Source organism: Ursus americanus, chromosome 26 (genome assembly GCF_024610735.1).
Source record: "Ursus americanus isolate L20-20 chromosome 26, mUrsAme1.1.p, whole genome shotgun sequence".
In the NCBI taxonomy this organism is placed as follows: domain Eukaryota; kingdom Metazoa; phylum Chordata; class Mammalia; order Carnivora; family Ursidae; genus Ursus; species Ursus americanus.
This window is the reverse complement of record NC_142152.1, coordinates 35745393-35772978: the sequence shown is the minus strand read 5'-3', so window position 1 is coordinate 35772978 and position 27586 is coordinate 35745393. Positions and strand designations below refer to the sequence as shown.

General features: G+C 56.1%; 1 protein-coding gene across 1 annotated transcript; it reads right to left on the bottom strand.

The window, feature by feature from the left end:
- Positions 1-330: 330 nt before the first annotated feature.
- CCDC197 (coiled-coil domain containing 197) lies at positions 331-9266 on the bottom strand. Its single transcript, XM_087855948.1, has 7 exons — positions 9160-9266; positions 7809-7891; positions 6296-6474; positions 4716-4826; positions 3760-3879; positions 3411-3527; positions 331-528 (listed from the first exon to the last, which is right to left on the bottom strand). The coding sequence occupies exons 1-7, from the start codon at positions 9264-9266 to the stop codon at positions 331-333; spliced, it is 915 nt and encodes a 304-aa protein (XP_087712074.1).
- Between the last annotated feature and the right edge of the window lie 18320 nt (positions 9267-27586).

Genomic DNA, 27586 nt, shown 5'->3' with positions numbered 1-27586 from the left:
CCTGGGTGGCTCTATACAAGAGTTCCTGTGATTCGGATGTTCCTAAAAGCTAGGCACCTATCCAGAGCTCTTCTTAGACAAACCCACCGATGGCTGTGAGCTTGCGGCCTCCAATCTGGGACCTTCCACCTGACGGCTGCCTTCAACCCGGGAACCTCCCCCCCCCCTTCACCAGTCCCAGCCTCCACGCCTGCTAATCCCCTGGAACAGGGAACAGCGCCCCCACCCCCAGGCTGGCTCCCGCCCACTTGGAGGCGCTGTGGTGAGAAAAGGAGGCTGGACAGGTAGGAAGAGGGTCATGATGCAGGCAGGGCGAGCACGGGCGCTGGCTCAGTTCGAGCTGGAGCACTCTGAAGTCTGGGTGCCTGGAAGGGGAGCTCTGGGGACCGATTCTTGATCTCTTGGGCATTTCCTGAAGGATCTGGGGTATCTTCTGGGGTTCTTGAGACTGTCCCCTGACCAGCATACTCTGGGTTCCATGAGCAGTGAGATAAATCTCACTGTCTCCATTTTGTCCAACATAAATTCCTGGGAGGAAAAAGAAATCTCTCTCACCTGCCGGTGCTTTGACACCCCTCCCAAGGACCAACACACCATCAGAGGTTCCCTATACTTCCGTTAACTCTCACAAGCGCCCCTCAAAGAATGTGGTATCAATGACACTTGGCCAATGAGCAAGTTGAGGCTCAGAGAGGTTAAGTGACTTGTCTGGAGCTGCACAGCCCAGGGGTGGTAAATCTGGACGACGGAGTCCAAGTCCTGGTGTGACTTCCTAAATGTGGTTGCTTGCCTCTTTTCACTGCTTCCTCCAGTAAGCCCACCCTGCCTTCCCCCAGCCTCCTCTCTGAGGCATTCATTTCTTAAGGTCCTTCCACCTCCAGCTTTTTACCTAGGACAATGCAGAGCACATGTGGGCGACTCAATAAGCCTTGGTTGAGTGATTGTTGCAGGAGACCCATGGTACCCCTTGACATCACCGTGTAATTTTTTCCTTTTTCTCGGGAGGAAGATGAAATTAATGCGCTGTGACTATTTAGACAAATGTGCCCTTATTGAAAGCTACATCATTCATATCACAATGTGAATATGAATAACATGAGTTGTGCCCCAGGGGACGCCAACAACGTGAATGGTGTCCCTGGAGCCGTGCCGCGGAGCAGCCCTGATGCTGTCTGAGAGCTCGTGAGAAGTCCTTCTCAGCAGAGAGGCAGGCTTGCTGACTGTGGGCTGTTGCCACGGCAACCCTGGGGCAGGGACTCGCCCCTTTGGTGTTCCAGAGGAACGAGCGTCCCGTGTTTGAACGTGGCCACTGAGCCTGCCTCAAGTAAGGAGAGCAAGTTGTGACCTAGAACGAAGCCAGTAGTGAGGATGGCCGACAGCAGAGCATGGAAGGGATGAGTCCTGGCCGATCCAGTGAGCTCAGGTCACACTATGCCTGAAACCCACCCAGCCACGGAGCTTTGGTTCATGGCAAAAACATGCCCTGTTAGAAGACTCAAACCACTTCAGAAAAGAGCAAAGTTGGAGGACTCCAATCTCTTCATTTCAAAATTTACTACAGAGCTCCAGGAAGTGGTATTGGCAGAGGACAGACATCTAGACCCCAACGCAATAGAATTGAGGGTCCAGAAATTTACCTTCACATTTGTTGGCAATTGATTTTTGACAAGGGAGAGGAGACAATTCAAAGGAGAAAGGATAAGTGTTTTTCAACAGATGGTATGGGGACAACGGAATATCTTTATGCAAAAGAATGAAATCGGACCCCTATCCCATACCATACATACAAGTTAACTAAAAATGGATCATTAATCTAAATATTAAAGCAAAAACTATAAATTTCTTATTAGAAAGCTTAGGTGTATATCTTCATCACTGGGGATTATAGTTTTTGCAATGTGATGTGATGTGATGCCTAGAGACAAGTAGCCAAAGAAAAAATAGCTCAATTTCATCAAAATTAAAAGCTCTGGTTCTTCAAAGGACATCATCAAGTGAAAAGATAACCCACAGAAGGGGAGAAAATATTTGCAAACACATACATCTGATAAGGGACTTCTATCTAGAATATATCTTAGAACTCAACAATTAAAAAAAAAACCCAAATAATCCAATTAAAAAATGGGCAAAGGATCTGAATAGATCTTTCTTCAAAGAAGAGATACAAATAGCCAATAAGCACATGAAAGATACTCAACGTCCTTTGTCACCAATGACTCGCAAAGCGAAACCACAGTGAGATATGACTTCACACCCCCTGGGATGGCTGAATTATGAAAGACAGACAATACCAAGTGTGGACAGGATGTGGAGAAATTGGAACCCTCCCACATTGATCGTGGGATCGTGAAATCGTGCAGCCACTCTGGAAAACAGTTTGGCAGTTCCTCAAAATGTTAAATATACACTCACTCTGTGATTCAGCAGTTCCACTCCGAGGTGTCAGCCGAGCTCACTGAACACCTATGTCCACGCTGAAACACGTACGTGAATGTTCACAGCGGCGTTATTCACAAGAGCCAAAAAACCCAGAAACCACCCAAATGTCCTTCAACTGATCCACTGGTCGACACAGCGGAATAGTATCCAGCCCTAATAAGGAATGAAGTATTGATTCATGCTATGACGCAGCTGACCTTGAAAACATTATGCTAAGTGAGAGAAACCAGGTGCAAAATGTGTCATTTTGGGGTGAAGAAATGTTCTGGATAGTAGTGATGGTTGCCCGGTTCTGACTGAACTGAAAACAACAAGGGGATGCTTGAAGAGGGAAAATGTTGTGGTGTGTGAATTATATCCCAGTAAAGGTATTACTGCAGAGAAGAAGAGACGTGCTCTGTGGGCAGTAGCCGGTGTGATGACACGCTCTCCGTACGGGCATCGGCGTATGGCAGGTGGGGGGCTGGTCCTGCGGGGCAGTGAGAAGGGGAGGCTCAGGGGACTTGACCGAGAGTCCGAGGTTGCAACTGAGGCGGCTCCCTTAGTCACTGCGATGTGTCCTCCCGGAGCGCACATGTGAGTGTCAATGCCTGACCACACCCGTGTGCATGTCCGCGTGTTTGCAGGTGCTTCCGTGTATGTTTCACGTGTGTCGTGAAACATGAATGTCCGCATGAGTGTGTACACAGTGTGTGTGTGTGTGTGTGTGTGTGTGTGTGTGATGTGCCAACGTGGGCCACAAAGACCAGGCAGGGCAGGAGTTTCTTTACACCTGCCTCTGATCCTGCACCAAATGGGGGCTCATTACAAGTTTGTCGAGTGACTCATAGAGACCCCATGACCTACTGCCCCAGGAGCCTGTGTAGCCATGGAGGGACGGGCTCACGGGGGCTAAACGTGAGTGCGCCACAAGCTGAGGCTCAGGAGAGGCTGCGGCTGGAGACCAGCCTGGGGCGGCAGCGAGGCCTCACCTGAATCAGGTCGAGCTTCGAGAAGAGGTCCATGCTCTTGGGCGCGCCGTGGGTGGAGGGGGAGCACTGCCGGACCATGTTGTTGATGGCTACGTGCACGTAGTGGAGCAGCTGAGTCTGCAAGAGGAGGAGGCGGCGGATCTGGTCCTCTGCCAGCCTCCCCCTGCCCCCCGTCCCCAGCTCACTCGGACCAGACAAGCCACCTTCTCGTCCTGTTCCGTGCTCCACGCCCAGAGGGCCTTGGTCCAGTCGCTGCCACCCCAGGGCCTGAGCAACCTCCCCTGCTATGAGGGACACTGAATTAACTTCCCAGAGGGTCCTCCTGGCTGGAGACACCCGTGGTCCACACCTGGGGCAGGGCCCGGGAAGGGTCATGGAGGAACCTGGAGCTCGTCACTCTGGGCGGCACCAGAGTCCTAGACTTCTGGTCCTCAGGGTTGTGGCCAGCAGTGGCAGCCTTGCTTCGCATCTTGAAGAGAAAGATCCAGAAGGGGCTCTATAAACACTGGCTGATCCACTGCCTCTCGCAGCCCCTTGGCTGGAGGTCAGCAACATGTTGACCCCACCCCCCATGTCTTCCTGATTAGGATGGCGTGGGGACTGAGAAGACCCTGCATTTGCTGACCACACTCTGTCCAGGTGGAATGTGCCCCGGGCCTTGGTCCTGGTGTCTTCCCAGCAGCCCCTGCGGCTGGGGGGAGGGCACAGGCTCTGGTTTTAGTGAGGACCCAGGGGCCAGAGGGTAACCAGTCCCCATTCCAAAGGCCAGGAAGGAGCAGCTCGAGAGCTTAAGCCCAGAATCCTGCCCCCTGGTCATGGACTTTGGCCATGACTTACTCTTTCTGAACATTACTTTTCTCATCCGTGAAATAGATACAGGTAAGAATCCACCAACACTTAGGAGTGCCTGTCCCGGGTTAGGGGGCTAAGCACTGCCTGTGATGATCACGGAGACGTACGAATTACTGAGGACAGCACATAATAACCACTCACCTAAATGCCACTGTTCTATTATCAACCACAAGCATTACAGAAGAACTGGGTAAGCAGCCAGCATATGCCAAGCCCTGGGACTGGGCTGGAGATCCCAGCTCTGGTTCTTGGCAGAGCCTGGCCCTTAACCCTCTGTGGCCTCCATTTTCCCATCTGTAAAGTAACCTCTGCCCCACCTTAGGGAAGCTCTTCGAAGACAGGCAGTCACCAGGGCGAGGTAAGTGGGGCGTGTGTATGAGGGGGGGGGGTGCTTATTGAGAAGACGGCAGCCCCCAGCCCTGCCCCCACCCCCATCCCATAGATCAGACTCACATTATAGCTGTCCATGTCCTTCTGGGAGGTGACACGGTGTCCCAGCTGCCCCCACTGCTTCTGCTCGTGATGACATCGCTTCTGCAGCTGACACAGCCGAATCTTGAGGCTCTGCGATGGGAGAGGCTGCGTCACCTGGGTGCAGCAAGCTGTGGGGACATCTGACCTGGGCTTGGGCCCAAGGAGCTCACTGCCCCGGGGGATCTGAGCCATGATAGGGGTGGGCAGAGGTGAAAGCTCTGGGTCTCCCAACTGTTCAGGGCACCAGGAAAGGCCTGAAAGGGCATGTCTGGGCTGACTGGGGTTTGAATGTTAACTCATGGCCCCCAGACCCCCTTTTCCTCCCGTAACCAGGGCCAAGAGTCTGTGACCTTGTGGCCCTGGGGGCTGCTAGGAGGGCACCGCGGAGCAAGGCCACGGACGGCCTCCTGTGGCCCAGCCTGTTCCGCACAGGGCTGTGCCAGCCGCACCTCCCCGCACCCCCCCCCCCCCGTGAGGCCCCATGGGGCGTGAGTTTGGACACGGGACATACACAGGTGTCCTCACTTCTCTGTGTCTTAGTCTCCTCCCCTGGAAAGTGGGAAGAAGAGCTAAATTTAAGGTGGTGTGGGAAAACTCAGCATACGCTTAAAATGAAGATAGATTAATTAAGATAAATAATACTTTAATCCAATGTTTTTAAAAAATCAAAGTTAATACAAAGAATCCATGATGGACAAAATACTTAAAATTTTAAATAAGGATGGGATCCAACCAACACCTGAATGCTCACCTCACTCACCTCCCTTTGTCTCAGCCCCAGGAATTAAAGCACTTACCTCCAGGGGCTGGGGTGAGATTTAAATGAGACAAAGCCGTAAACTGTGCCTCGCCCTGTCCTGCCCAATCATAAGGGGTCTGGCTCTCCAGAGGGAAAAAGGTGCAACGTGGTGTAGATTTTCAGTGCGGCCACTAGAGGGCAGAGGCTCGCTGCAAACATCACGCAATGGTCCTTTCCAAGAATCAACCCACCCTCAGCCTTCCTCTCCAAGTCCTCTTCTCTGTGGCCCCAGGCCCCAGCTGCAGCATGCAAATTCATCCTGCCATGCCTTCGCCTGGGCACCTTCTGCCGGCTGGGATGCCCGGCCCTCCTGGCAAAAGTTCTATCATACGATTAACCAAAAAGGAAAGAGAGGTGACCACTTGGGACACTTACTTTGGCACCCCTCCATGTCTCATGACAACCTACGAGCTAGGTTGCATCGCCATTCGACAGATAGAGAAACTGAGGCTCAGAGAGGGGCCACCCTGGCCCAGGATCATGCAGCCAGTCAGAGACTGAACTGGAATTTGAACCCAGTCTGTTTGAACCTAAGAACACCTTTTGAGCATAAGCTAGGCTTCAGGAGAAACCCCGAGTCAGCTAGCAGAAACAGAGAAAGGGATCCAGAACAGGGCTCTGGAGTGACAGCCCCACCCAGACCCTCTCAGCAGCCCACCGCTGCTCTGAGCCTTTCCCGGAGGTGCAGAGGGAAGGGGGACCCCCTGCCCCCAGTCCTATGGACTAAAGGGCAACGGACCAGGCTGCAGATAGCTGTTACCGGGATAAGAGCCCTGTGGCTCTCCTCTAGAGACTCCAGCCTCTGGTGGACGACCCGGTTCATCTCGGAGAGGGCCTCCAGATGCTTCTGGATGTCCTGGCTGATTGTGAAGAGCTGCCCGTAGTGTTCCACCATGGTCTCCACCAGGACCGCCTCTGGCTCTTCCCCTTCGTTGCAGCCTAGGGAGACAGTGCTGTGGTGGGATGGGTGGGCACAGAGCTCACCTGCCCCCTGCCGGGGTGACGCCAACGATGGGGGTGGGACTTCTGCCACGGCCCTGCAATTCCAGCTGCAGCCCCACAGTTGAGAGGTGCCAGACGACCCGTGCGGGGCTTAGCCCAGGACAGCAGGATGGGTCCAGCAGCTGTCCGGCCCCCTCCCCCATAACCTGCCTCTTCAAGAGAAGCATTCACATTTGAAAGTCCCTGAGCAGCCAAGAACCCAGATTCTGGAGCCAGGAGGCCCAGTGAGACAGGAGACAGTCCCCAAGGACCTGGAGCCTTCACCTCTCCCCGGCTTGGTGCTCAACACTTTTTGGGCAGCCTCCCAGTCACAGTCTCCCAGCAACCCCCGCCAAGTCCTGCAGCTCCAGCACATAGAACTCCCCATCCCCAAATTCACCACGCAGGGCTGTGGCTCCAGCCTACATTCATGCTGTTCCTTCTGCCCGCAATGCCGTTCCCCTTTGTTGACCTCATTTGAGCCCCATGAGAGGCCACCTCTTCCGTGAAGACTTCCCTGACATCCAGGACAGTTTGGGGGGCTCTCACCTCTCCACAGCATTTAGTGCAGTGGCTCTGAAGTCAGACCAGAGTCTGAGACCCAGCCCCACCCCTTCCTGGCTGGGCATTTTGGGCAAGTTCCTTAACCTCTCTGAGGCTTGGTAACACAGTTCTCAGAAGCTTATAGAGAGAGGAAAAAACGCTTTTCTAAAGAGGTCAGCGCAAAGTTAGTTCATAGTAGTTAATAAATGGCAATAGTTACTCTTATTATTGATGATGTTGAGATAATGATGATAAAAATACATGTTTGATCCCCTTCCCTTCCCAAGTATCTGGCACTGACGACAGTGGGCTCTGGTACTAATCAGGATGAAACAAAACACAAAGCCATTTCTGGTGTCTGTGTAATTTCAGTTGATAATAGCAAAACACAAAACAAAACCAAAGGCACCCAAAATAACAGCGATCATAGCTAACCCGTCCCGGGTGTTCGCTGAATGCCGGGCGCCGCGCTGCAGGCTCATGAAGGATGAGTGCATCTGATCCGCGTAACCGGTGTTGTTCCCCTCGTGCAGATCAAGAAACCAGGACCTGAGACCTTGCTGTGGGCCACACTAGCGGCGCTGGTGGCGCCGGGGTCCACCGGGCAGGCTCGCTTGGCACCTGCGTCCTTCCAAGCCCCTGCGGCATCGGCCTTTGTGGGTCCTCATTCTGCAGATGAGGTCAAAGCTCACCCCGCGCCCTAGTCCCAAGGCCGGGAGGCGGCCGCGGAGACGAAGCTCCATACATACCCTTGGGGATTATCTCAAGGACCTTAATCAGATAGTCTTCAAAAAGCTTGTGCTTCTCAACCTCTCTCTTCAGCTTCCTCTGCCTGTGGAGACATTTCAGCGACGGTGAGACGTGGTGTGGAGGCTCCCAGGTCATGACCTCTTGCAACCACTCTCCGTGGGGATCTCTGGCTCAGACCTGCACTGGGTGGGCCCCCCACCCCCAACCCATCAGTGGGCCACTGACTTAAGCCTCTCCACCCCATTTCCTGATGAGTAAACTGAGGCACAGTTCAAAGAGCTGCTATGAGCAGGTGTGAGGAAGGAGCACCAGGGAGAGGGGCGTCCAGTCCTTCTGGTGGGGGGTAGGGGGTCTACGGAGCCTCCTTTAGAGGCCAGCCTGAGCCCCCCCACCAGCTGGTGACCTGGCCAGGTGTTTCCACTCTGTGCTTCGCTAGCCCATCTATAACGACAGGCTGGCCGGGACCATGCGTGGGGCGCCCAGCACATAGGGAGCACTCAGTCTGAGATTGGGGACCCCAGCACCCCCAGAGGGGAGATAACCACGAGCTGCTGCCCAGCCATGCTTGACTCTTAGGCGAGCCCCTGAGCAAGCTTAGTCTCCAGTAGGTCGCCTGCTCTGTGCCCAGTCAAGGTCAGCGGTTGGTCACGGGCAGAGGCAGAGTGGGACCCGCCCGGGTCAGCTGGCTGAGCCTCCAGGGACTGTGGTGGGCTCTCTGAGCAACGGCTCAGTGACCCAGGGCAGGCCTCTCTGCCTCTCAGCCCCCACTTTCTCATCCATACGGTCCTGGAAAATGCAGGGGAAAGCCATCTTTCCCCACAAATATCATGTGGACCCTGCGCACCATGGGGCTAATCCTTAGCGGGGTCGGGAAACCCTAATAGAATCGGATGGAAGGGTTGGACATTTCTCCACAAAATTGCTCACAGACACATCCTTTTGCATCTGATTCAGGCTTTTATGGGCCTCCTGAAACTGACGGGCTGCCCGAAGGGTAAGGACCCAGGGTCTCCCCTCAAGGCAGGTGGAGGAGGGACAGCCTCGAGGGTTGACTTGAGAGGGGCTGAGCTGACAGGTGCAGGGGATGGCCACCCACAGCCCTGCCTCTGGGACAGGAGACTAAGCCCACGGAGGGCCTGGGATGGCCCAAGGTCTGAGCTCGAGGGGCAGGAGCCAAGCCCCCACCCCTCCCCACGGCTGCCCCTCCCGTTTACTTCCAGGGATTGCTCCCCGCCTTGTTCCTTCCCTGCCTGGCCCCCAGGGATGTTTGCTCAGTCCCAGCCACCTAGCCCAGTGTGGGTGCTACTGGGCCTGGGGCAGGGGCACAGTGGGGCCTGGGACCTCTCGTACTTTGCCTGGAGCCGGCAGAGTTCCTGTGACAGCACCTGCAAGTGCCTATCCTTGTCGCTGGTAACGCTCGGGCCAGCCCCCTGGCTGGTGTCCATGGCCACCAGCATCGCCCCTCACCACCCTGGCCGTGCTGGTGGACGAGGGCCACGTGGTCCAGGCGTGAAGACTGATTAGCGCTTTCTCTTCCGACCTTCCCAACAGCCCCTGGAAGCCAGGTGACACTCCCAGTTTGTGGAAAAGGAAACAGGCTCAGAGGGGGGCTGTGACCAGCTCAGGGACACACAGGAGGACTAGAGCTGGACTTGAGGCTCATTGGAGCCAGCATCTGGGGTCTTCCAACAGGTGCTGGTTTCCCACAGCATTCAGGAGAGAGCCCCAGGGTCAGGGCTGGGGGCTGGCTCAGAAAGCAGTGTGCATGGGGCGGGGACACCTTGGTGGCCTATCATACCCAGCCGCCCTCCACCCCTTTATGCATTCAGTGACATCACATACTCTGAGTGTATACTGAGCTCATCAAAGGAACATGGAGGCTGAGACAGTCACTTTGAATGAGCTCATGGTCAGGCCGGGAGGGTGGCCTAGTTAACAGGTAGTTTCCACATGGCCTTGCGAAGAGCTCCTGGACCATTTGTCTAAGTCTGGTTCCTGGTTATGGCCCAAAGGAGAAAAACGTCTCCCTAAGCCTGCCATTCACTGGCCATCTGCTAGACCAGCTGCAGCACAGGGATGGAGCAGGGAGAGGAGGGGAGGGGCTGCGTGGTCAGCCTCTCCAGCCCTGAGCATCAGATGCCAGGACAGGAGCATGGGGAAGGAGGAGGGGGCCCAGCTGACTCACTCAGGCCTCCAGGAGCACAAAGCCACCGCCGGGCCGTGACATCATAATGCTGGCCTCTGTCCTTACAATGTGTCCATTGCACGACCCACCTGTGGGTGGAGGGCCACCTTCTCCATGGTTTACCCCTGCCTCCCTGGTTCAGTTCCCAAGGACAAGAGGGAGAGGCATCGGTGACCCCAGGGGGTCTCGAGCTGTTTTTTGTCCTTTCTTTCAGGCTGGTCAACCATAGGCAAGGTAGAGGTCATTCTTAAGGCCCCCACTTTGTGGGCTCCCCAGATCCTACTGGTATGTCCCAGGACTCTCCCTTTTACTTCCTTCTATCCGATGGTGGGTGGCTGCAGCTCGTGCCCTTCCCCAGCGAGGGCATTCAGCAACCCATAAAGGCTCAGCTCTGCCCGTGGCTCAGAACCACACCTGGCCCAGGGCAGGGGAGGGGGCAAGGTGAAGGAGGCTTCAGGTCTTCAACCTGGGACCTGCCCCTGCCTTCTGGCTTGGCCCTGGTACTTGCTGTTGGAGCTGCTGGGCCCGTGGTATTTGGGGGAGCTGGACTCGGCGCCCATCCCTGATGCCCCAACTAGCTGTCCAGGGCTTCCCCCAACCAAGGCCCCCATTCAATCAGAGCCAGGGCCTCCACAGAGGACAGCCTGAGGATGGGGTTCCCTGAGAAGAATGCTGGGGGTAGGGAGGGACCAGGGTGAGGGCAAAGGTGGAGGGAGGAGCCTGGGGCCAGGGCTGGAGCAGAGGCTAAGGCAGGGCCAGGCGCTGAGGCCACGGCTGAAAAGGCGCCGGTCAGGGGCAGGGACTGGGGCCTATGTGGGAGCACATACATCAGCGGGCCGTGGAGTCAGTCCCTGCCGGCCCAGGAGTCCCTGAGCAGGTCTCAAGAGAGCTGTCTCTGTCTGCCCTCCATGGTTCTAGAGCCTCTCAAACATCTGAACCAATGGAGACATGGTTCTGGCCTCGGGTTCATGCATGGGGAATGCTGGTACGCACAGAGGTCTCAGATCCAGGGTTGCCCAGAGAGTCAGAGCCAGCCTGGGGGGGTGGGCGGGTGAGAAGGGGGGCTGGAGGAAGTCCCCCCAGAGTTGACAATGTCTGATGTGGTTCTTGAGGATAAGACAGAGCCAGGAAGGAAGGCGGGAAGAGTATTCCGGGCAGAAGAAACAGCGGGGACCAAGTCAGAGGCACAAAACAGCATCCGTGCCCTCTGGGAGCTATAGGCAGAGGCTTAGAGGTGAAAGTCGGGGGCGGGGGAGGGCTGGCTGCCGCTGGAGAAGCCGTCCGTCCGCAGGCCCCAGAGTGCACGGGCCGGGCTCTCCGGTTGCCAGCAACAGAAACGCACAGGCTACTCTGGGCAAAGACGACATCCGTGGACGGCATGAGGGAGGCCACAGAATGAGAAGAGCTAAAGACCCAGGCCTGGGGAGTCCCAGGGCCCAGGGCAGCCCTGGAGATCCAGGCAGCGGGAACTCAGGGGCATACCCCCCAAAATGAAGCCTCCCCTCCCCCTTGCCATCAGCCCCTCCATCCCCAACAAGCAAGGACCTTAGAGAAGGCACCCAATTGGCTGAGCCTGCTCATGTGCCCGCCCCTTGGCTTTGACTGACAGGCACATCATAGGCGCTGGTTTAAGGGCTGGCAGTTTCCTAGAGCAAACCCCAGGCCCTTTGGCTGGAGTCTGGGAAATGGACGCTGAGCGGGTTCTCAGCCCACGGAGGCTCAGGGGAGCCTGGGGAGTTTGGGCTTTATCCTGAAGACAACCAGCCGCTGGAGGGCCTCCGCTGAAGGACTGGCCTGGTGTTTTGGAGCGCGCCCTCGGGCTCAGCGTGGAGGTGAGCCGGACATTTGTCAGGACACTTCTAAGTGCTTTCCATGCAGGGCCTGATGTCATGTGGCATACCACGAGGTCAGAGCTGTTCTTTCACAGAACATGGGGAAACTGAGGCCCAGAGAGAAACTTGCCCAAGGCCTCGCTGTTGGGAAATTGTTGAGCTGTGAATCTAGGAAGTTGAGACTCCAGAATGTCTGGAAGATTGGGTTGCTGGGACTTGGTTACTGATCCAGTGGGGATCCCACAAGCCGGGACATAGGGTGAGGGGGGCTGCTCCCGGAGAGACCCCATTAGCAACTCTGGGTGTTGTGTCTTCACCTGTCAAGGGCAGATGACTGCCTCCCCCTGCCCTGCAGTCCCCCTCCCCCCACTAAGCAGGTGCAGGGTGCCTGGCCAGACCTCCTCTCTCCCGGGCTCAAAAACCCTAGGACCGCATCCCCCGCTCATTTAGGGCCTACACCACTGGACCCAGTATGGCCACGGGCAGGGCGTTGTGGAACAACAGCGGAACAATTTGCTACCCAGTGAGGATTTTATTTTTGGCCTCAAGTGTCGTGCACCCACACAAGGCTGGGAGGCAGACTGGTGGCTCTGGACACACGTCTCCCCACCGGGCCCTAAAGAGCAACTCTGCCACGATCACCAGGGACTGACGGCTCTGATGGCTGTGCCACAGCCTGGTGCTTTGCCTGGAATCTCTCATCTTCTTCTCAGGAAGCTCCTCGGAGGTAATGGAAGCATGGCTCCATTCTGCAGAGGAGAACACTGAGGGTCTATGGGGCAGAGGAACTTGCCGAGGCCCACGGCTAAGAACAGGTAGCAGGGTCCGCTCCGTAATCCGTGGAGCCTAGTGAGACCTGCAAGTGATGGGCTCCTGATTTTAAACATTAAGAATTTCAAGACAGCAGTGTGGACGCAAAACCAGGTATGGGCTCTTCTGAGCGTGGGCCCCAGTACATAGCTGCTCCACAGGGATTTGAACTCATGCCTAGAGATTCCAGAACCTGTTAGTGAACTCTACCCCGTGGCTACCTTCCACACTCCACCCCCTAGCCTGCCTCAGAGCCTCTGCGGGGCTCTGGCTCTTCCTCTTCTCCTCCCCACCCCTACCCTCACCCAGCAGGCTGCAGACCCCACCCTTCCCTGATTAGGGGAAGAATTGGGGGCTGCAAGCAACTGTAGACCAGAAAAGAAGATCCAGGTGGAGAAAAGCTGGGGGACGCAGCTGCTGAGGGGCCAGGTCTCAGACACCCCTAGATCTCTTCTCTCCCCTGGGCTATGGGGGAGGTAAATCTAAGACAAGGCTGTGTGTTCCAGACAGCTGGGAACCCTGGGACCTGGGGGTGAGCTTCAAGGGCAGAGCCACCATTAAATGGCAATAGAACCCCATTTTTTTAAGCCTTAACAAGGATTCCTGGGGCTGGAATTTGACCCCAGAACTGGAGTCTCCTGGTGCAGCAAAAGGGGTGGCCAGATCAGGCTTCTGGCCCAGAACTCCAGCCCTGCCTGCCTGGCAGCCCCAAATGTCCCCCAAAGGGACAAGACCAGCCCTGACCCACCCCAGGGCCTTTGCACCTGTGGTTCCTTCTGCCCAGAGCACTGTTCTCCTAGCCTTTCATGGTGCTTTCTTCTCCTTGCCTTTGGTCTAGCTCAGATGCCAACATCTCAGGGTGGTCAGGGGACCGTGTCGAACAAGCCTGGTCTCCCCTCACTCTCAGTGGGTTCTGTTTTAATACTTACCACTCGGAATCATCTTCCTGGAGTGTGATGTCCATGAGGGCCAGGCCTGGTATGAAAGACCCTGCTGGAGTCTGTGTCTAGAAGAATAGTACTGGACACCCAGCAGGACCGGAAGTACTCTCTACTTTTCTGACCCCCACCCCACCTGTTTTCCTGAAAAGGAGTGGTGGCCCAGAGCTGTAAGTACCTGTGAGCCCCAGAGGGCCGGGCTGCCTGGGTCCTCAGCTGTATCCTCAGGGCCCAGCACACTCAAGGTCACATATTCAGTGGGCACCAAGCAAGTGTCGTTAAGTGACCAGAGAATGGACTGGACTTGGAAGAGATGACATACTTGCACAAGGTCTTGAGGCAGTAAGTGGCAGGGTTGGGTTCCAAATCGGGTCAGTGGACTCCGAGTCAAGTGCTCACCCCTTGGCCTCACAGCTGCCTCCAGGCTCTCTGACCCCGCTTCTGGGAGCGATCGGACCAGGGCGCAGGTCATGGACATGGCTGCAGGTTGGGAGCTGACCCCTGCCTGTCCCTTCAAGGGGCCGTGGGGAGGATATCGAGCGTCCCTTGCAACCTCGCTGTGCATAGCTGACACTGTGGGTGCCCTACTTGGGTCCCCCACCCTGACCACTCAGTGCATGCTTCAGCCCTCCCCCTGCTAGCACCTGCACGTCTTGCTCAAGCATCCTTTGCCACGTTAGAGGCCACAAGTGCCATGGAATCACCAGCCCTCAACTGCCGGCTGATGGGAGAATTATCCACACCCCACTCGGCCTCCAGTAACGGGACGGCTCAGACGCTCTGGTCCCACGTGGGCTCCCAGAGTTCCCTGCAGGCTTCCCCACAGTGCAGACAGGCCCGAGAATATGCCCTTTGCTGACTCTCCTCTTCGGTTTCACTTCCCTACCCCTCGACCATGTTCTGTGCGACACCCCCCAATACAGCGTAAACTCAAATCCTAGTCTGCTTCCGGGGAACCCAAACCAAGAACCGAAGTCTCATTTCTTTGGGGCTACCGGTTCCTGGGTCCTCCTCGCAAATCCTCCTAGGTATTGTCAGTTGTGTGGTTTCGGGGGGGGGGGGTGGCAAGGAAGTGGAGCCGAGGTCACTGGCCACCTCGGAAACTGTTTCCCCTTCTTCCTGGGAACAGAGCCAGAAAACATTTCCCAGCCTGTGTGAAGTTACAAGTGGCCAGGGGACCACGAGCTAGCCCATACAACGCGAGGAATGTCTACCCCGTCCAGGCCAGGCGGACAGAATGTTCTCTGTGTCCTCCTTTGCGCGCTCTCTCTGCTTGCACCTCTGTGCCCACGGGCGCGGCGGCCCGGGAAGGCCCGCACGACGGCAGAGCCACCCACAGACGCAGCCTGGGTCCCTGAGTCGCCTCCGGGCAGAGAGCTGTGTGCTGAGGAAGAACGGTAGCTGCGTGTAGGTTTGCAAGAGGGAGAAACACACTATTGTGTTTGAGCCGTTGGGTGTTTGGGATCTGGTATGGCAACCACTGTTTCCTAATTCAGAGGACGAGAGGCTGGGCCCTGGGAGGCGGGCAGACCTCAGTTTAGGCCTGACCCTGTTTCTCACTGCGTGAGTGCCATGAGCAGTCCTTGATTTAATCTCACCACAGACTGCCCTCTAGGAATCCCTGTCCCCTGTTAGGGATGAGGAAGCTGAGGGCCAGAATCACATCGCAAGGGGGTGAGAGGAAGGCATTCAGTCTGACTCCACACCCAGTTTAAAGTGCACAGGAGGACTCCAGATCTTTCTAAGGCCCTTTGTCTCTCCAAATGTCCTTGTCCTGGTTGCCAACACTGGCGGAGCTCTGCTGTGACCTCAAGGCTGCTGAGAATCGGGCCACATCACTGCCAAGGTCCAGGACCTGCTCGTGGGAGCAAGGACCTAGATGCTTCTGCCTGTGCCCCTGGGGACGTTTTAGGGGCTGATGCCAGCAAGTGGGGAGATGTCTGGGTCAATCTTATCTTTAGGCTACATTCTTGTCCCCAGGGCAGCCTCCCACTGTCCCAACTTGAGAAAGAAGCAACCCCTAGTCCTGTCTCTGCATGGCAGGGGGTACGGGGTTCAAACCCACCTGTTCCTCTAGTTGGGTGGCCGGAAATGTTCCATGACCTGAGGGACAATTAGTGTATCAATCAGGGGCCCTGCAGGTAGGATTGTCAGATTTGGAAAGAAAAAGATGTGATGTGAATTTCAGATAAACAGCAAGGAATTTTTTAGTGTAAGTACGTCCCATGCCATATTTAGGATATATTTATACTAAAAGTATTTGTTGCTTATCTGAAATTTAAAGGAAACCGGGCATCCTATATTTTGTCTGATGACCCCAACCACAAAACACCATGGGCACATGCGTAAGGTAAATAAAGAGAAGTAATGAACTGGTAGAGATGTGGGTGGGGTCATGGGCACCAAGGCCGAGCGAGGCATCCAGAGTCCAGCCCGACAGGTGCTGCAGATATGGAAGATGGAGTCCCCGTCAGAACCGTGGTGCCAAGCAGAAGAGGAGCTGGAGAAATAAATACCCTGCCTCCTCCACCTGGTCCTGCCCACTTGGCCTCCCATTGGCTGGACTCAGTCAAAAGCCAGAGGGCGAGGATGCTTGGGCAAAGCTCAGCCTGCCGGGCATGGAGCTGGGCACAGAAGGGCGGGGCAGGACCTGACAGCAAAGGAGGGAGACAGCTCAGTCTAGAAAAGGAAGCGGGGGTTTCTTAATCTCCCTTGGGCTCTGCCCCCTTGATGTTGCCTACAGAGGACACTCCTTACCACAATGGACAGGGACAGGGACAGATACTACACGTGGGCCCCCAACCCTCTGTTAAGAGGCTCTGTTAAGAGTCCAGCAAGAGGCGCAAATTGGAGGCCAAACGCTGGTGACTGGGTGTCCACGGGGGCCTCTCACCCGCATGGCATTGCCGTGATCGGCTCCAAGCTTCTCAGGTTCTCAGGACCCTTGCATCCAAACCCTCCCCTGAGATTTCTACGGATCATGGGGCCTGTGCTCTCCTGCCGTCTAAGCCCCCTGCTATCTCCACCCCGACCGACCCTGCCCCCAGCAGACTGGCCACAACCCTAACCGTCCAGGAACCTGGCTGGCCTCCCTCAGAAGTGCAGGAGCGCGGAAGGGTCACCCGTGCAGGGCTGGCCCTCCACACTGCCTGCTCCCGCTGCCCTCCTCCCTGGACCCAGATTCTTCACTCTGTCCTGCAGAGGTCCTCCTCATCCTCTGAAGGCCCCGAATGAGGTGGGAGTCATGTCCACCCCACGCTTTTATCCAAGTATTTCCCAACAAAAACAGCTGGCTCTCTCCCCCTCTTCCCCCTCCCCCAGCTCGCTCGCTCTCCCTCCCTCCCTCCCTCCCTCCCTCCCTCCTTCCTTGGTCCCCACCCCAGCCCCTGTGCCTTGCACTAGGCTGTAGAAATGAAAGAAAAGATAATTCTGAACTGCTTAAAAACCTCCCCATGCTGCTCTTGCCGGAGTAGGGTAAACCGAGCCGGGAGCCGTCTACAAGCCAGGAGTGGGGACCCGCATAGACGTGGGGCATCCGGCACCTGGATCTTGGTCTTTCCGGGGCCTGCAGAACTCTGCAACCTGTGGCAGCCCCACCTCAGACATGCAGACAGGCAGATGGACAGACGGCGACAGGCTCTAAGGAATGGCTGGCACCCTGGGAACCCAGGGTCACCGACTGAGAAGCAGAGCTACCTGCTGCCCTGGCGTGCTGACCTTGGGCTGATATATGAGTCAGTGTTTTGTCTGCCAGAAAAAAAAAAAAAAACAACCAAACCCCAAACCACCACTCCCCTTTGTGTCTCCCCACCCCCCATATAGTCCAGGCTCTTGGCATGACTCCAAAAACTCTCCTGGTCCAGCCCTGCCAACTCCTCGAGCCCACGTTCGCCCTTCCCCACAGCCTGCACTTGGCCATGCCCATCTCCTGTGGTGGCCAAGCTGGCCACCAGCTTCAGTGCCCGGACCTTGGCTCCTGCTGTGCCCTCTGCCCGGGCTGCCCGGCACCCACCTGTGCACCTACCCACGCTTCCTCCACCAAGACTCAGGGCAGCAGCATCCCCTTTGCTGGAAGACCTCCCCCATCCCTCCTCCCTGTCCCCACTCCTCTTCCCTGATCCATCCCTTCTCCCACCCCTCCTCCCTGCCCCCACTCCTCCTCCCTGATCCATCCCTCCTCCCACCCCTCCTCCCTGCCCCCACTCCTCCTCCCTGATCCATCCCTCCTTCTACCCCTCCTCCCTGCCCCCACCTCTCCTCTTACTCCTCTCTGCCCCCTGCCCCCCTCTTCTCTCTGATCAAGGCCGTGCCTCCCAACAGGTAGGGCTTGCACATCCCAGCAGCTGACACTGCTTCTGGCTCTTACTAGGGCTCATGGCCTTTCCTTTGTGCCTTGAGGATGGAAATAGGAGTCACAGGTACTGAGCCCTTGCCTCAGGCAGCTACTGCCTTAGACTTCTCGGTGCTTTTCTTAGGTCAGCCTTACACCAGCCACGTGAGAAAGGTGCTAGCTGTCACCCCAGCCAACAGGTGAGAAGGGCCTGCTTGGGGCGGGGGCGATCAGCCGCCTGGGGCACCAGACACTCAGCGGGAGCAGCACCCGTCTGCCCCACCCCGCACCCCTGCTCTGTGGAACCTGCTTGAGGGCTGGAGGGAGCGGGCGTTCAAGTCTAAGAGGGTCCAAGGGCCCAGTGTGCAGGCAGGTGGAGTGAGGGTGGGGGCGTTGAGTGAGAAGAGGGGCCGAGGAAGGTGTGCGGGGCTGGTCACAGGGGCCTCGGAGGCAACAGGCAGGAAGCTGGGCCTGTTTAGAGGCTCCCAGGATCCGCCTTTCCCGCCCTCGGGAAAGGACAGACGGGAAAGAAGGCAGCCGCCCTTGGCCAGACAGACCCCTGGACTGCCCGAGCCAGACAGCTGGCCGCTGGGCACCGCAGCCCGCAGAGCACTCTCCCCCAAGACTCTCCGCACGGCAGACACCTGCTCCTGTCAGCCCGAAACTGCTGGTAAATATAGGCCCAGGGGCCCCAAGGGAAGGGCGAGGACCTAGGGGCCACAGAACAGGCCCTGCATCAACAGAAAAGTCCGTTCCCATCCCAGGAGCCCAGTGCCAGCGCCCGAGAGCTGCAGGCCATCCGCCCCCACCCGAGCCGAGTCCTGGCTGCCGCGGGCGTGGGTGTGTGCCCGGGTCACACGCTCTTCAGGGGCCAGGCCAGGAGCTATGACAGTGCAGTTCGGAGCCGATGCTGGCCGGCGTCTGCGGCACCAGGAAAACTGGGAAGTAAGGGACAAAGGGAAGCACAGAGAGAGAAAGGAATTTAAAAAATCTGAACCGTGTACTAACTTGGAAATGTATCTTAAAGTCTCTGAGCCCCCACGTCCTTAGCTGTAAGATGGGGACGGTCCCATCACCCACTCCCCATCATGCCCTCCTTCCCGGTGTCCGCTCATGCCAGGGGTCCCAGGGGCTGGTGGGGGGGGGGATGGGGATCCAGCCTCCCTGGGTCACGTGCAACACGGTGAGAGTGCATGGGTGTGAGAGCGTCTTCGTGCACAAAGATCGGCAGCAAGCACGCTAAATGAATTCTGGTCAACGGCCATTATTTGGAAATTACATAGGATGAGAGGTGGAATCCCAGGATTCAGGGACTCTTCCAAAGTTGTTCTTATCCCATTTTCTGTTTCTGTTTTGAAAATATGTAGGTAGGCTTGATTTGAACTCCAACTGACAAGCAGGATTCTTGATCTCGGAGAACAAAGGTACCCGTGTGTAGCTGCCTGCTCTGGTTTCACAGACACTCACAGTTTGCAGGGGTCTGTAGTCTTCACAGCGCCTCTTCTCCAGTTAGGGCTCCGGAGAGGGGAAAGCTTTGTATAGGGTTGCGCAGAACTTTCCAGAAGGGCCAAGACCAGCATGCGGGTGGCGAAGTCCAAGCATTTCAATGTGCACGCAAGTGCGCACACGCACCAAGAAAGACACGGAGAGCCGTATTTCTAGAAAACGAGAAACTCCAACAGCTGTTTAATTTTTTTGTAAGACTAGTTATTCACCAACTGTTGTGCCAGCTGGTGGGTGAAATGTACCTCTCTCCTTCACTTCAAGAATGTGAGCTCCGTGTGCGTGGTGGGCACCTGCGTGCGCGTGTCTGCATGGACCACCGATGGCAGGAGCCTGGCCCAGCAGAGCTGAGACCCACCTGGGGACCCCCCTTTCTTGCTAAATGCAGAAACCCCAACCTTCATACTGATCGCCAAGGCTGTTCCTTTCGCTTTTCTCAAACCGCGACTGCATTTCCCTCTGCTGGTGACCTTCAGGGCTGGTTTACGAGCCCGTTCAAGGAGCCAGTCCTGTAACAGTCAAAGGCATTGGAAATCCAAACACCTGGCCCCCTCGAGGGCAGCTATTCCTGAAACCCAAAGCCATCCCCAGGAGTGAAGGGGAGCCTCCCCCTCATCCACTCAGTGCAGACCTCATTTTCTTCCCACTGGCCTTTTTCCAGTGGCAAGTCCACCACAGCCCCGTGGACGCTCGGACCGTTAATTCTATACCAGGGAGGCTGTTCTGTGCTTTGTAAGGTGTTTGTTTCTTTAGACTTTATAGGATATTTAGAAGCATCCCCAGCCTCTACCCACTAGATGCCAGGAGCAACCCGCCTTCAGTGGTGGCTACCAAAAATGTCTCCAGGAATTGTCCAATGTCCCCTGGGAGGAAATTGTCCCCAGTGAAGAAGTACTGTTTCTCCTCTGTCTCTATAAGGAAGTTTCAGCTGATAACAACCACTAGCATTTATAAGTCTTTACTCTAAGGAAGATATAGATACTTTCTTACAAGTGTGGGTACTGTCATTCTTCATTTTGTATATCAGGAAGCCGAGGCTCAGAGAGGTTAAGTAAGTGGTCCAAGGTCACACAGCGAGCACGTGGTGGAGCTGGCGGATGACCGTTCAGAGTCTGGACTTTTGGTCACTGGGCTCCGCAGGGAGATCCAGCGCAGTCACCTCCCAAGTGATCCTGTGCTGGGAGTGGCCCCAGCCTGACCCCTTGGATTGGGAACAATGAGGCACAATGACATTGACCCCCAAACTGCCCGTGCTTGAAGCCTCCAGCTGTTCACTGGGGCTTGTGGTCTATTGTAAACCAGGTCCTCCCCACCCGAGTATTTCTGGGATTCTCCAGGGGGTAGCAGGCATCTTAAATGAGCTGCTGAGCTCATCTTGCCTTGGTGTGGTGGGCTTCCTGCCCATTTGCCCAACAGCTGGGGAGGTAGGGTCCGCAGCAGATGTGACGATCGACAACTAAGCCCCCACTGTAAGCTTGGGAGGGAGCTGCGGAGAAGGCGGGGGTGGGTTTCTGGAAGCAGTGGCCTCCACAAAGCCTTGGCTCCTCCTGCGCTCCAGCCCGGGTTCCCTTGCCTCAGAAAAAGGGTGCTGGCGCAGAGGAACTCCCACGACCTTCCCGTTCCCACATTCTTTGCTCCTTCAGTTCTGTGTGGGCTGACGTGTCACCGTCACCAAGTTCAGGCAAGTCCCAGCAGGGCCTTGGGGTTTCCACCTGTAACAGTGGGATGCTGACTCCGCCCTCGGGGGCAGCCATGCAGCGGGGTGCCGGGGCCACCCCCTACCCCTTCACACCCAGAACCCGGGCCCTCCTCCTCAGAGCAAACCCAGCGCTGTCCCCAGAGCAGTGGCGCTGGCTGACACCTCTGTGATGTCACATCACTGGTCACTTTGGATTCCCCCAGGAGCGGAGCCTGGGAGCAGTCCACTGCCCTGCAGCTGCCAGATCCGAAACAGCTGCGCTCCCTGTGAGCTCTGCCTCCAGAGTGGCCGGCCCAGGGACCCAGAGAGGCATCTGCCTTCCCCTCTTCACCCAGCTACAGAGCGAATGGGTCCGCGACTGGCCCCAGCCAGGAGCTGCTGTGTCCAGCCGGCCCTACAGCATCCGACACAGCCAGTGGCTCATCCCTGGGAAGGAGGCTGACTGGTCGGGTCTGCACGCAGGAGTACTTTCTCTCCTACCAAAGGGCGCTAGGAAGCTCCCGGCCCTGCTATGGACCCGTGGATGTTCACGGAAAACCTGTTCCCAGCAGTTAACTTGGGTTGAACTTTGTTTCTGGGTTCCCAAGGGTGACTCAGGCACCTTGACATCAGGCCCTGGAGGGGACCAAGAGACCTGACCAGCCAACAGGGCCAGCAGCCTCCAGGATGGATCAGCCCAAGGTCCACTGGCCGCCTACGCTCACCTGACCCATGGGAGATGCCCTCCCCTCCTACACAAGCCCCTGCAGGTGGCAGGTGCGGAGGGAGAAGAGCCGAGGCTGAGTGTCTCCGGAGTGCTGAGCCCTGGGATCTCATCTAACCCCCTAAGAGCCATTGGACAGAGGACTTGTCACTCCCATCTTTCTCCGAAGATGAGACAGATTCAGTGAGGTGCGGGGCTGTGGCCAGGGTCCCTCGGCAAGGGAGGAATAGGCGGGGATTCTGTAACCCCGGGGCCCGTGCTAGAAACGGGGCGGCGTGGCGCTCCCTGGGATTGCACGTGGGCGGCCTCTCCCAACAAGGAAGATATCATCTGCACAGGGTTGGCCAAGCATGTCCCAGCCGTGTCCCTACCAGGCCCGGAACACCCTCCAGGGGCAGGACATCCACTGGAGGAGGTCAGACTCTCACACAGATGGGCCTGGACTCCAGGGTTTCTGCAGCAGATGGGTCTTTCCCCAGGGGCTGAGAGCCACGTGCCAGATGGCCTCACTCTGCGCTCTGGGCAGGGGTCGCTCAGCACTGCCAGCCGAGGAAGGTCGGGGGTTTGTATGAGGGATTCAGAGCAGGGAGCAGTGAGGCTAGCTGAGCCCATGGCTCGGCCATGTCTTTCCATCCTGTGGCTCTGTCCAGGCCACTCTTGTCTGAGGTCAGTTATGGCTTAGGAAGGCCCCAGCTGGCATCAAGAGCCCCACGTCCCAGGATTGGGCTTGTACCTCAGGTCTGCTCATTTTGATGGAAACCTTATAAAATCCCACTATTCCTCCCCTTACATGCACGTGGGGCATTGGAGAGAAGAGGGCTGGACCAGGCAGCCCTTTGCCAGTCCCTAGGGGCCCTCCTCCTACTGGTTTCATCCCCACATGTAGGGTGTTGATAGGGCATGAGGTTGGCCTGCCCCTTCCTCCCGTCTGAAGGGGCGAGGGCCATGCCTCCACTCTGCTCTCTAGAAATGGGAAGACTGTCTTCTCTCCCGTGGCCCCCTGAGCTGGGAGGTTGCCTCAGCCCCCTGAGCTGTGAGGTTGAGGGGGTCCAGATTGTTCTAGAGGAAAACACTGTCGGCCACACATCAGAGGACACAGTACCCACTTTAAAGAAAGGAAGAAAGGCTGGGATTTGTCTCTGCCTTCTCCTTGATCCCCTCCTAACTTTTCCATAGAGGCACCTTCCTCCTTCCCAGGACTTGGCCTTTGTGGGCCCCCACCTTACCGCCTGCCTTCTGTCCTCTGTCCGCCCCCTCCCCCATCCAGGATGCTGTCCAGGGTGAGGACTGCACTCTTGTCTGTTCTTCATCTCTTGAAACCAAAATAAACTAATATCAAGAGGCAGCCAGGGCTGGGGGCCAGGATGCCAAGGCCACAGGGTGCTTATTTTAGCGGCTGATATTCCATTGCTGGATCAGAGCCGTCCCCGGACTTGGCACTGACCCACATCTCAGCTCCCTCCTCCCACTTAGCTGGCGCTTCCTCTCTTTCTCTCCTTCCTGGAAGAGGTATCACTGTCATAGGAAAATGTGCTGGTGTTGGCATCCTCTCTGGGTCCTACTAGCTGTAGGGCTCTGTGACCTGCTTCCCCATCACGTGCACGCACACGCACACGCACACACCTGGTCTATCCCTTCCAGGCTTCCCTTCTTGTTTATTTTAATCTGAATTCCCATAAATAGAGGGGTGTGTGTGTGCGCGCGTGTGTGGCCAAGAGTCAGGCTGAGGCTGGCAGGCAGGCTATAGCCCTCCCCAGTTGAGACCTAGGAGCTGTGTGGCTTGAATGTCAGCAGATACATTCAATGGTTACTTACTGGGCATTTACTGTATGCTAGGCACTGTTGTAGGCACTGACACTCAGCAGTGAACAGCAAGACTATTCTAGATGGGAGAGAAAGGCAACACACAAATGACATCAATCCGTAATAAGTAAGGGGGGTGGTAAGTGTTATAGAGAAAAATAAAACAGGATAGGGGACTCAAGAGGGAGGGAGGCTGGGTTCTATTTAGGATCAGAAAGTAGAAGCTTCCTGGTGCCCTGTGAGAGCCTTGGGGACTTTGTCTTGGGGGTCACATCCTTCTTCCTGCTCCCCTGCAGGTTGACCAGTTGTTTGCTCTCAGTCCCAGCATCTACCCATCCCTCTTTTACCCTTTTCTGTCCCCATAAAAATGCTCCCTAGAGGGCCGTTCCACAGGCCCACCTCTGGGGTCTTATACAAAGTCGGATACCCTGGGCAGGCTCCAGAGATCACGGAGGCCAGGGATTCTCGGAAGCTCAGTGTCATTTGTCATCAGGGGCGTGCAAATTAAAGCTGCAACAAGATTCCACCACAGCCCATCAGAATGGATGATATGAAAAAAGATGGAGTGACTGGAACGCTTATACATGGCTGACGGGAATGCAAATTGGTACAACTTTGGAATACTGACAGTTTTACGTAAGTTGGACACACGCCCATCCCATGACCCAGCGACTCCCATCTGAGGTGCGTACCCAACAGAAATGAGGACACGCATGCACCAAGAGACACGTACTGGAATGTTCGTAGCTCTATATTCCTAACTGTTCCAACCTGCCCAGATGCCCACCAGCCGAACAGATAAGCTGGGCGTAGTCAGCATGGAATACCACACGGCCTTGAGAAGGAACACCCCAGAACCTGGGCCAATCTCACCACACACCATTGAATGAAAGAAGACACAGGTGTGGTGTTATTCTTAGGACATTCAGAACAACCTTTACTGTCAGAGGTCAGGGGAGTGGTCACCCACCCTTGGCAGGAGGAGATGGGTGGTGGTGTTGAGGTGGGGCAGAGGAGGGGGGCAAAATGGGGGGGGCTCCTAGGGTGCTGCTAGTCCTCTCTTTGATGCAAATGCTGGGTGTCCTCCGTTTGTGACTTTCTAGTGAGCTGTACTTTTCATGTGTATATAATACGTTAATAAAAAGTCGTAAGAAATCAGTGCTGTTCAGGCCTCGACTCAGATGAATTCATAAGAAAGTGTGGGGTAGAGGGGTGCCTGGGTGGTTCAGTCGGTTAAGCATCCAACTCTTGATTTCAGCTCAGGTCATGATCTCAGGGTCATGAGATCGAGCCCCGTGTTGGGCTCCATGCTGGGTGCAGAGTCTGCTTAGGATTCTTTCTCTCTCTCTGCCTCTGTTCCTTTCCCCTCACTGTCTCTCTCTCCTTTCTAATAAATAAATAAATAAATAAATAAATAAATAAATAAATAAATAAATAAAATAATAGTAACAATAGAGAGTCTCTGGGGTACAGGCAGGCATAGGCAGGTTTAATGGGGTTCACTGCTGAGTCTGGAGGGAGCAGTCTGTGATGTCAACAGACAGGCCAACCTGTCCTTGGCTTGGGCTTTGTGGACCGTTACTGCAGCGTCAAGCCTCCCAACTTTGACGAGTAAGGACCCAGGGGAAAGCAAACATTCATCCATTGACTTCCGTAACCTTGTGGGGTTCCTTGTTCTGCCCCAACATTTGGATTCCCTGTTATATGGGGGGAGGGGGCAGGGGGTGGTGGGTAGAGCTGTGGTTAAAAGCACCGCTTTTTATGTCAGGCAGCTGTGGCTCAGATCTAAGCCATTACTTACACATCGTGGGAGGATGGACAATGTTCCCCAACCCCCTGAGCCTCAGTTTCCCCCTCTGTGAGGTGGGGGTGCCAGGAAGGTTGTGTGAGTACAGCAGGATGATACCATTTATTTTTTTTTTATTTTGTTTTATTTGAATTCAATTCATTAACATACAGCATATCGTTAGTTTCAGAGGTCTAGTTCAGGGACTCATCGGGTGCGTGCAACACCCAGGGCTCATTCCATCCCGTGCCCTCCTTCATGGCCGTCACCCCCGTTACCCCAGCCCCCCACCCACAGATGATGCCGTATTTTAGTGTAAGTGTGCCCGGCTAGACCCTCCCGCTGCTGGCCATCCCCAGCGCCCCTTCTGTTCCCTGTGACTCTTTACCCACGATTTAGGCTCTTGATTTTCAAAAGCGGAGTGGAGGCACAAGGCAACAGGGTTTGGAGAGTGAGCTTCTCCAGCTGACTCGACGACGGGAGATTGTCTGGATTGGGAGAGAGGGGTAAGGCGGAAGGCCACTTTGAGAAGGGACGCTGTGCCTGCCCATGGCCCGCCCCGAGGCCACATCTGGGGAGGGGGTCTGGGCAGTTAGAGAGCAGAGGAACCTGTGCCCCAACCCTGGCAGGGGGCCCATGGAAGCAGCGGGACCCCAGGGATGTATGCCGCGGGACCCTCTAGAATTTCCTCCTGCCAAGGAAAATCCCCAAACAGTAAAGAGACCTGGATGGCCCCTCCCTCACTGCTCTTCTCTCACACCCAGACCTTGGCACAAAGGTCTGGGAGGGGCTGAGCATGAGCTAACCTTGAGGGGCCACCAACTGTAGCAGCCCCAGCTGGGGCGATGACATGATTTGGCAGGTGCCAGAGCTGAGTAGCTGGGAGACAGCCTGGGACTGATCATGTTGTCCAATCCCTGGGACCAGATCAGACATCCAGAAACTCAACCAGAACCCAGGGTACCCTGCATTCGCTGAGATTTATTTCCAGGTGGAACATTCCAAGAGACTGTAAAGGCATCCTGAGGTTCTCCTGCGATTGACTTGATAAGAAAATCATGCTAGGGGGTCGTAAATCCAATATCCTCCAAGGGCAAAGGGCCTTTGAAATTGAAATCATTTTCCATTTAGAAAAACGGACCAAGTGACATTTCCAGTCCTCTCCCTCCTTCCAGCCAGTGGGGATGTCGCTGCCTGGCAGCGTGCCAGGGGCATCCTGGATGCTCAGTGTGTGTGGCTGAGGATGTCTCTGCCACCTGATGCTGACATTTTGTGCCATTTGCTCTATTCCAGAAACAGGGGCTGTGTGCTGGAGGAAGGCTTCCTTCTGCTATGTGTGGCTGCCAAGGCTGGTGCACGTGCTAGTTTGTTTGCTCGTTGGTTCCCCTGTCTTTTGCAGCCCAGCCCCATCCCATGACAGCCCGCAGCTGGATCCCGGGGCATGCTCAAGGTGTCTGCCAAGGCCGCTTATCCCCAAACCCAAACAGCCTTCCCTCCCGCTCTTTTCCCTCTGCTCCTGTTCATCTTCTGCCTCTCCGCCTTCCCTCCATCCGTCCTTCTCTCTGCCCTCTTCCCAGCCTCCCTGCCTCCCCCACCTTCCCCTCGCCCTCTCCCTCCCCCTTCTGTCCCCGAGACCCCAAGACCCCACGGCTCTCTCCCTCTGTTCTTCTGTCTTCCACGCTCCCTTTTCATCCCCGGATTATTTCAGTGTCCCTCTCCCTTGCTTCCCTGTTTTCCCCAATGACCTCTTCTTTCCCCTCTCATTTATGCCTCATCCCCTCTCCTCCTGCACCTTTTCCTTTCCTTCGTCCTCTCCATCACCTCTTTGCACTTCCCTCCCCTCTCCTGTCCCCCAGTGTCCTCCCCCTCTGTCTCCTAATCTCTGGGCTCTGACTCCCCACCCTCTCTCCCTCTCTCTCTGTCTCTCACCCTCCCTGTGTCTCTCCTCTCTGGCTCCCTCCTGGGGAGTTCCAGAAACATACCCATATATGGCCTCCATGTCAAGGATCACAAATGACGACGTCACGTGAGGGCCAGTGCTCGGAGATGCTCTCTGCCGCGAGGTCCGTAATTGACGCACCGTGGAGGGACGGAAGGCGGCGGGACGGCCGCCTCCATGCGATCTTCAAATAGGACATCCGAGATGCACAACATCTTATAGTTTGGCTTGCCATCACTGGTCATGCGG

Coding starts and splice junctions, on each gene's coding strand:
- CCDC197 (XM_087855948.1), bottom strand. CDS start 9,266: ATGCTGGTGGCCATGGACACCAGCCAGGGGGCTGGCCCGAGCGTTACC. Junction 3,880..4,715: donor AGGACATGGACAGCTATAAT/GTGAGTCTGATC, acceptor TTTCTCTTCAAG/ATGCGAAGCAAGGCTGCCAC. Junction 529..3,410: donor CGAAGCTCGACCTGATTCAG/GTGAGGCCTCGC, acceptor TTTTCCTCCCAG/GAATTTATGTTGGACAAAAT.